Raw genomic sequence first — 9,084 nt, forward strand, 5'->3', positions numbered from 1 at the left:
GCAGCTCTTCATGCTGATTTCCAGAGACCTGTGAGACAATGAATCATAGAATCATAGAATATCCTGAGTGGGAAGGGACACACAAGGGTCATCCAGTCCAACTCCTACCCTGCCCAGGACAACCCAACAATGCAACCTGTGCCTGAGAGCATTGCCCAAACACTCCTTGAGCTCTGTCAGCCTTGGGGCTGTGACCACTGCCCTGGGGAGCTGTTCCAGTGCCCAAACACCTCTGGGGGAAGAACCTTTGCCTAATATCCTCCCCTGACACAGGTCCTGTCACTGGGCAGTGAGCAGAGATCAGTGCTGCCCCTCTGTTTCCCCCAGTTTGGGGTCAGGGAGTTTCCTTCTGATGGGAATACTGGGATAATGCTGGCAGGAGCACAGGGTACTCTACACTGTGGCTGCTTACAGAAGGAAAAAGCAACACAGAAGGACATTCCATAGGGATATGCTGCATGAGGACAAAGACAAGGCTCTTCAGCGACCAAGGAACTGGTGTATCTCTGACCACATGGCCTGGGGCATGTTATTATCCTTTAGAAAATGTGTATGACTGGAATACAAAAACATTTGGGATTTCCCACTAGGGCCTTCCTTGTCTTGCATTTAATTAGGTCTCTCCACTAGCAAATCACTCATACATTTCCTGATTAATCCCAGAGCAACCCTTGCCCATCATTTTTATTCTACAACCACCCATTACTAAAACATCATTCCTGGTCCCTTGGCAATCTGCTGATTCCCATCTCCAACACCTCTCCCAGAAAGAGAGTTCCAGGGTGCTGGGCTTGGACAGAAGTTGAATGTGGCAAGGGAATTCATGCTCCCAAAATGCCTCTTTGTGATTTTAAGGCACTGGCTAAGCATGATCATAGCCAGCACCCCTGTGCACTGCACTTCACACCCGACACCCAGTGCTGTGGCCACCCAGAATCATGGAATGGTTTGGATTGGAAGGGACCTTAGAGATCATCTAGTTCCAACCCCTCTGCCATGGGCAGGGACACCTTCCACTAGCCCAGGTTGCTCCAAGCCCCATCCAGGGGCTGATCTTGAACCCAGAGCAGACAGAACTCACCTTCAGCCTCTTCTCCAAAAACCTTGCACCACCATCAGATCCATAGGAAAATTCATAGGGGAAGCTCCAGTCACGGACCAGAAATATGAGGGACTACAGAGAGAGACAGAGAAGAGTGTGGTCAGTGTCACACAGCACAGAGTGAGCAGCTCTGACCCCCACAGCACCCTCACCCCCGTTCCATGCCACAGCAAAACCTGCTTCTGAGTCTTTTCCCAGCTCCAGCAGCATCTCCCACCTTTCCTGGTGGAAATAAGGGGCCCCTCTGTGCATGGCCACCCCTTCATGGGCACTGAGACCACTCTGTCCCCCCACAGCAAAGCAGGGAGCACACCCCAAAGTGCTGCACCAATTTGGCTCCCTGGCTGAGAGAACAGCATCAACCATTTCAACTGCACAACTGCTAAGCAGGACAAAAGGCAATGAGCTCCCTAATTCCAGCCACATTTAGTTCCATCCTCTGGGAATTTTACAGGCTCATTTTTTCAGCCTTTTTCACCAGGCAGCCTTCCAGACAGACTTCTAATGAGAAGCAGATGCAGCAGAATGAGGGTGAATAAGGAATCATTGGCTTTTGTAATCTTTATTGAGGCGTTCAAAGGTCCTGGGCAATAAATAAATAAATACCAGAAGGGTCAACTTGTAATCTTTAACAAAAATGTTTTTAGGAGAAATTGGAGGCTCCAGTGTTTCATCTGTGCAAGGGACCTACGTCCTGTGCCACAAAGACACGATATGGGGGGAAAACCTGGATGCCAAAGCCCAGGAAGGTCTGGCAGGGATGCCAGGGATGCTCTCATGCACAAGAATAAACAGGTCAGCAAGTGGAATCCATTCCATTGGAATTTCCCTTAAATTTGGCTATGTTTAGAACAAAGATGGAGTGGAGGGAGGGAAAATATTTCCACTCTTTATTTCTCTTCCATAAGACATCAGAAAAGGTTAAAAAAAATAGGAAGGAGCTGTGAGTTGGCATTTTCTAACTGCAGGAGAAGCCACAGTGACTGCACCCAGTTAGCTGCTTCAGGACATGATGTTCTCTTGAAGACCATGAGGTACTTAGGAGACATACCCATGTTTAGGGCTTTTCCACAAGCACATTATTCATGCCTTGAATTGGGAATTACTCCCTTTTTTCTGAAGTAACATTGTTCCAGACTGTTTACCAAGCAAACTGCCAGGCACCAGGCTCAGCCTTTGCGAAGGCATCACGGCCAGGGCTGGTGTCTGGCAAGGGCTTGTCAGTGTGAGGACAGGCTGTGGAGAGGAGGGAGCTGAGTGGAAATGTGGATTTTCCACCGCCAAGTCTCACTTCCCTTCCAGCAGGATCAATCCAACTGCAGTTGATTTACCATCACACTTGGAGAATCGTGGAATCACAGCATGGTTTGAGCTGGAAGAGGTTTTAGGGGTCTAGGTCCAAGCCCCTGCCATGGGCAGGGACACCTTCCACTCACCCAGGTTGCCCCAAGCCTCATCTAACCTGGTCTGGGACACCTCCAGGGATGGAGCAGCCACAACTTCTCTGAGCAGTGCCAGTGCCTCATCGCCCTCACTTCTCCCACTTCCTAAACAAAACACTCATCTGTCTTTAAAATCATGCTTTGCAGGAACCATCCCAGGCTGGGATGTGGCCAGGAGGTCTCCATTGTTCACCTGACCACATCATCATCCCTTCTACCCAAGTTTGTCACACTCACAAGCAGCTGTTTGATATTTTCCCCCAGATCATTAATGAAGATGACACTGAATCAGAGAGAGCCTGAGGGGACCCTGAGGAAACACTTCTGAAGGATGATGATTCCCTATTAAAATTAGTTCAGTGTGCTCTGGCATCTATCAGTTAATGAGTTTTTAATCCATTAACAATGGATTAAAGCAGACAACGTTGACTTCATTTGCTTCTCATCAGCATTGTGGGGAGATAAGGCTTACAGAAGGCAACCCATCATGGTGAGAGTTACCTTTATCAACCCTGGGCCTTTCAAAACTGATAATGGGATTGTTGACAAGATTCACCAGCCACAAAACTCTGTGACTCGACAGCAATTACAGTGTTTCCTAGAATCAGAGCCTATTATCCAGCCCTAATGGTTTAAGCATGTTTAAGTTTCCCCTTGCAGCCCCCTTCTACTGATGGAGTAGGAAGTGTCTCACTGGAATATTTGGCTACATTATCTCCGTAAGTTTTTAAATAAGGAGCAGGATTATTTATTTAATGTCTGGATTTTTGCTGCACCATGTTACAACTTTCTTCTAGCTCTTGCTACTGCAAGTCACATGTTTTTACTGGTAGTTTGCACATCATTTATCAGTCACCTGCCCAATACACCCTCAAAATCTCCATTTGTCCAACTGTTCTATTTTTTAACCTTTCAATTTAATTTCCACTTCCTGACCACAGACACCTTATAAACCCCTTAGTTCTTCCAGGACAACAATTCCCTTTTTATGCTGGAAAGCAAAGGTGAAATAGCTGTAACCCATTCCCAATTACTCTTCGCATTTTTACAGTGTGTTTTGTTCTCTGCTATTTTCCACTTTGGGGATTTCACAAACCCCTTCCAGCTACCTTCTCACCTACTCTGGATGCCAGCTGGAAGTTGGGCCAAGCCATTGGGAATGCCAAAGAGCATCTGTTTAAAGGAATGAGGACAAGGACAAGGACAGAGTCCCACAGAAGGTGGATTCCCTCACTTCACCAACCCAATCATGCAATGAGCCCTGCAGCTCCACCACGGCATGAGGGACCTCACAGCATCCTCAGGCTCCATTCCCTGGCTCACACCTGCTCCCACAGACCTTTAAAAGCTACAAAACCTGTTCAACCCTCTTCCCAGCCTCCCAAGTGCCCATGGAGCCCTAATCAATACCATATAAACAACAACTTGATCTGTTAAAGGGCTGAAACTTCTGTGAGGTGTCACAGACATGTCACGGGACCTTCTGCCCCCTCTCCACCCTCCACTTTGCCTCTTTTCCTTCATATTCACTCTCCTCCTGGCAGGGGCTGTCACAGCCAACTATCCTCCCATCCCTGGAGCTGCTCACTGCTCGGATGTTGGGAGCAAACTGCTGCCTGCCCAGCACTCTCCCTTTTTTGAACACCAGTTTTCCAAGGGTTGGGAAGCAGCAGGGTGAACAGATGTCCCTCATTTCCCTGGCTCACACCTGCTCCCACAGACCTTTAAAAGCTACAAAACCGGTTCAACCCTCTTCCCAGCCTCCCAAGTGCCCATGGAGCCCTAATCAATACCATTAGTTAAAACCCTTCTTAAACCAAACTCTGCTAATCCTTGTCCTTTCATTTTGCCAGGAGCAGGGATTCCCAGGGCAGGTAGGTTCAAACCTCACAGAGCAAAGGCTGGACAGTCCCTGAGTACAGTGTGACAAACCTGCGACAAAACCAACTGCTTTCCAAGCCTGGCAGGACAGGGCAGAGCTCTGGGGATGGCAGAGGTTCAGAGAGCAAAGAAAGAGGGATGTTGGGTGTAGCTGGAAGCCTGTTTGAGGAAACACAAAGCCTTTCCTTGGAGCAGCTGAGCTGGTCCCCAGGCAATCGCATCTCCTCCCAGCCTGCAGTGACACCTCGTGGTGAAGCCAACGACCTCGGCGACAAGTGTGCTGGGCAGGACCCTCAGACTCACCTGGAAAGGCTTCAGAAAAGTCTCCTCCATGGCCAGCCGGCCATACTCGGTGAAAAGCTGCAAGGAGAAGCGAAGAACAGAGCTGTCAGCTTGTCACTCTGCAGGGCTGGGCAGGTGCTGTGGGATACAGCCACAAGCACCGAGCTCTCCTCCATAGCAACAGGACCTGACGGAATGGCTGGAGCTGGGTCAGGGGAGGGTTACTTGTGTATTAGGAAAAGGCTCTTCCCCCAGAGGATATTTGGGCACTGGAACAGCTCCCCAGGGCAGAGGTCATGGCCCCAAGGCTGACAGTGCTCAGGGAGTGTTTGGCTAATATTCTCAGGCACAGGGGGCATTATTGGGGTGTCCTGGGCAGGAGCTGGATTTGATCCTTGTGGGTCCTTCCAGCTCAGAGAATTCTATGTTTCTATGAAGCAGTGAGGGACACTGATGACTCAGGACTCAGAGGACACCAAGTGGCTGTGCCTCTCAGCTCACACCTGAGCAGCACACAGATCTGTGATGGACAATCCCCAAGCTGAGCCCTCATGTGAAAGATCTCAGCCTGGAGCCTTTTGCTGCTCAATCTGTGGAAAATGGCTCAAATCAGCTGCTTGTTGTTGGTTTCATACCAACCAGAACTTCACGTGCTCCAGGGGAGTGCTGGAGCTCTGTTCTCTCTAAACACTCTGGGAAGGAGCGGAAATGAATTCAGGAATAAGTACTTTCCCTGCAAACCCCCACTGTGCAGAGACTGGAAGATCAGCCTACCAGCAAGATTTGAAGGCTCTCTAGTCTCTCTGGATACTAATTTCTAACTGAAGGCACACTAATGTATTTCACAGACCCTAAAAATGGGTCAACTTGTTAAACAATAATGGCTGAAAATCCAAATGGAAAGATCAGGGCTGCACTGGATAAGTGCACTGTTAAAAAGGTGCTATTGTTATATATATACATATATAAATATGTATGGACTGAAATAATTCACCAGTCTTCAAATGCTGATTTTTTTCAGCTGGACTTTTGCTTTTCTTTCCTTTTCCTTAAGCCCCTGGAAAAACCTACCTAACCAATCAATCAGTCACCCAAACAGGAGAGAAAGCAGAAGGTAATCCCAAGAAATGGGCAGGACACCTGTGCCATTGGCTACTTGTCTCCAACAGTCAGGGCTGGAATTACCCTTCGGGGATCACCTGCACTGAACCAGTACCAGATGGCAATATCCAAGGCTTATAATGTAGAAGCATAGACTAGAATCAGAATGCTTTGGGTTGGAAGGGACTGTAAAAGATTCCACCCCCTGCCATGGACAGGGACACCTTCCACCAGCCCAGATTGATCTAAGCCCCATCCAACCTGGCCTGGAACACTCCCAGGGATGGAGCAGCCACAGCTTCTCTGGGCAACCTGTGCCAGTGCCTCAGAACCCTCACAGCCAAGAATTCCTTCCCAATATCCCATCTCACCCTGCTCTGTATCAATGTGGAGCCATTGCCCCTTGTCCTGTCACGCCAGACCCTTGTAAATAGCCTCTCTCCATCTTTCTTGTAGCCCCTTCGGGTATGGAACATCAAAATTAGGTCACCCTGAAGCTTCTCTTACCTGCAAGTGCTGCAGATCATCCTCCTGCACGTTCTGGGACAAGTTATAAACCTGCATTTAAAACCAAAAACCAGTTTCAGATCCCTCAGAATGTCCTGTCCTTTGGGCTAACACATGGTTGGTGTGGTTAAAGCCCATGACATGGGGACATACCCAAGGCCCCAGGTGGCCCATGGTGCTGGTACAAGCCAGGCCCCAAGCCTGGCTGTACTGCTGGACAGACAGACTGTCAGACACCACTTGGAAGCACCAAGGCCTGTTATGCCCCAGACTGGAACACTATCAGGTCCAAATACTGTCAAGTCCAAGTCATGTTCCTTCTTCTCCATTTTTACAGTGTGTTGAGCTCTGTACCAAGACTCAAATCCCATCCCACTCACCCTCTCCAAGAGCAAAGTCTGGATGGGAGGAAGGGAAGCCCTAACAGGGATGTGGTCCCTGGAGAGTGAACACCTCCAGCCCAGAGGTTTCTTACCTGTATGGAGCTGATCATTGTGCTGAGGGCAAACACGGTGGCTGAGTCCCGCAGGGTGGATTGGCTGTCGAAGGTCCCCTGAGTGTCCATCAGCAACACTGCAACCTGAGGGGCACAAAGCTCCATGTCAGCACCTGTTCAGCATCTGCATCCAAACAAATCCACCCTCAGACGCTGAAGGGGCAAAGGAGTGAATGGCAGGTGAACGACTGTGCTGGGGATCTCACTGCTTCTGCCTCAGACTTGTAATTGGTTTGGAAAAGCAACTTCAGCCACTCTTGACAGCAGGATGACTCCAGCAGGCAGTGAAACTAATGCTCTACAATGCAGTGAGGGAACTGCTCTGCTCCTCAAACACTTGCTGTCAGTGCAGATGAGTCTTTTCCTGAGTTTGCATTAGCTTCAGAGACCAAACACGTATCTCACCTCCTTAACCCATACCACATTCAGCCAGCATTAGAAATCACTCCATGAATAATTCAGTGTCACTTTGCTGTTGGGTTCTGCATTAAAGAGTAGATGAATAACAAATATTCCTGGCTAGAAGCTAAATTTGCAGGATGCCCCCAAAATCCACTTTGCATTGTATTTGACCACTCTGAATGAAGACACTCTATTTTACAGCTGCTGTTCTAGGGAACCTCTAGTGTTTGCAAGGACCTCAGATTCAAGACACGTGGGAATAGCAGAGAGATAAACTCTAGCATGCTCAGAGTTGTAGGAACACCTAGAGAGCATATCAGGGACACTGGAACATCATATCATCTCACTGCATTAAACCCATCCATGCTGAATTAGGGATATGGTATTGAAAAATCTTCTCTAAACTTGCACAGGCATTTGAATCACCTAAGACAAGGCAAGAAAGTCTTAAAAACTGGAAGAGAGAAAGAGCTGAACAGCAACAAAGCAGCACACACCTTATTACCATCAGGTTTGTCCACCAGGAAAACCTCACTCCATATCTGAATGCCAGTTGTCTCCCGCTCGGATCCTCCCCTCCAGGAGAAACCAGTCAGAGGCTCGTTGTAATCTCCAACCCAGTCCACTGCTTCCTGCAGGGAGGAACAGAAGTTGTTGTTCACATCCCACTTTGGTTTTACACTTTTCCTCTCTGCTGCCTCCACCTCAGTGCTGGAGGGAAGCAGTCCCTGTTGGAGAGGTTTCTTTAGAAAAAGATTAAGAGGCTAAGAACCTAGAAGGGAGTATTTTCCTTCCTTTTACTGGTGAGGCCTCACCTCCAATCCTGGGAGCAGTTTTGGGCCTCTCATGACAAGGAAGACACTGAAGGGCTGGAGCGTGCCTAAGGAAGGGAACAGAACTGGGGAAGGGGTTGGAGCACAAGGAGAGGCTGAGGGAGCTGTGGGGGCTCAGCCTGGAGAAAAGGAGGCCTAGGGAGACCTTCTCACTTTCTCCAATTCCCTGCCAGGAGGTGCAGCCAGGTGGGGTCAGGCTCTGCTGCCAGGGAACAAGGGACAGGATGAGAGGAAACAGCCTCAGGTTGTGCCAGGGGAGGTTTAGGTTGGATATTTAGGAAATATTTGTGAAAAGGGTGTTCAGGCATTGGAACAGGCTGTCCTGGGCAGTGGTGGATTCACCATCCCTGGAGGGATTTAAAAGTCACATGGATGTGGCAGTTGGGGACATGGTTAGTGGTGGCCTTGGCAGTGCTGGGGGAGCGGTTGGACTTGATCTTAGAGCTCTTTTCCAACCTTAATGATTCTGTGATTCAGGTTCTGCTCCAAAGCCAAGAATCCACAAGAGACCCCCAGGTGCACAGATCCTTCCTGTGGAAGGTTCTGCTCTATTGCATTCTGTAAAGCCAATGCTGATGAGAGGCTTGAGCTTTCCTAGAACATGATGCTGTCCAGCTCATCCCTGGGCAGCATCACATCCCTGGGAAGAGCCACTGGAGCCACAGCCTTACCTTATTATACATGTACCGCAGCATGAAGTCCATCAGGAATGATTTTCCTTTCCTAAAAGCTCCAGCCACGGACACAGCCACAACCTCTTTGTCTCTGACAGCCTCGGAGAGGAGGATGAGGTTCAGCGCGGCTTCATCCAGCTCGAAGGAATGGTCATCCTTGACAATGAGGACTTGCACTGGTCCTGCCTTCCTCACAGATTCCTCCTCCTCTGAGCTCCACTCATAACTCTTGTCTGCAAAACTACCTGTGTGAACAGGTGAAACAAGAGATGTTAGGTTCCTTCTTCTGCACAGTGCAGGGCTGGGCAGGGCTGCTAGCCCAAATACACAGCCCAAACCAGTATCCTCCAGAGCAGGTGTCTGC

At 49.1% G+C, this 9,084-nt stretch overlaps 1 protein-coding gene across 1 annotated transcript in view; it reads right to left on the reverse strand.

Annotated features, from left to right (window-relative positions):
- ATL1 (atlastin GTPase 1) overlaps positions 1 to 8,965 on the reverse strand; it is a gene marked incomplete at its 5' end in the record, with an annotated part of 18,114 nt that extends 9,149 nt beyond the window's left edge. Inside the window, 8 exon segments of the mRNA XM_009073199.1 lie at position 1; positions 3 to 28; positions 1,082 to 1,174; positions 4,729 to 4,785; positions 6,316 to 6,366; positions 6,791 to 6,895; positions 7,711 to 7,845; positions 8,718 to 8,965. The exon segment at position 1 is cut by the window's left edge and continues 97 nt beyond it. Coding sequence (XP_009071447.1) covers position 1; positions 3 to 28; positions 1,082 to 1,174; positions 4,729 to 4,785; positions 6,316 to 6,366; positions 6,791 to 6,895; positions 7,711 to 7,845; positions 8,718 to 8,965 — 716 coding nt within the window.
- Positions 8,966 to 9,084: the final 119 nt, after the last annotated feature.

Source organism: Acanthisitta chloris, unplaced genomic scaffold (assembly GCF_000695815.1).
Source record: "Acanthisitta chloris isolate BGI_N310 unplaced genomic scaffold, ASM69581v1 scaffold21574, whole genome shotgun sequence".
NCBI lineage: Eukaryota > Metazoa > Chordata > Aves > Passeriformes > Acanthisittidae > Acanthisitta > Acanthisitta chloris.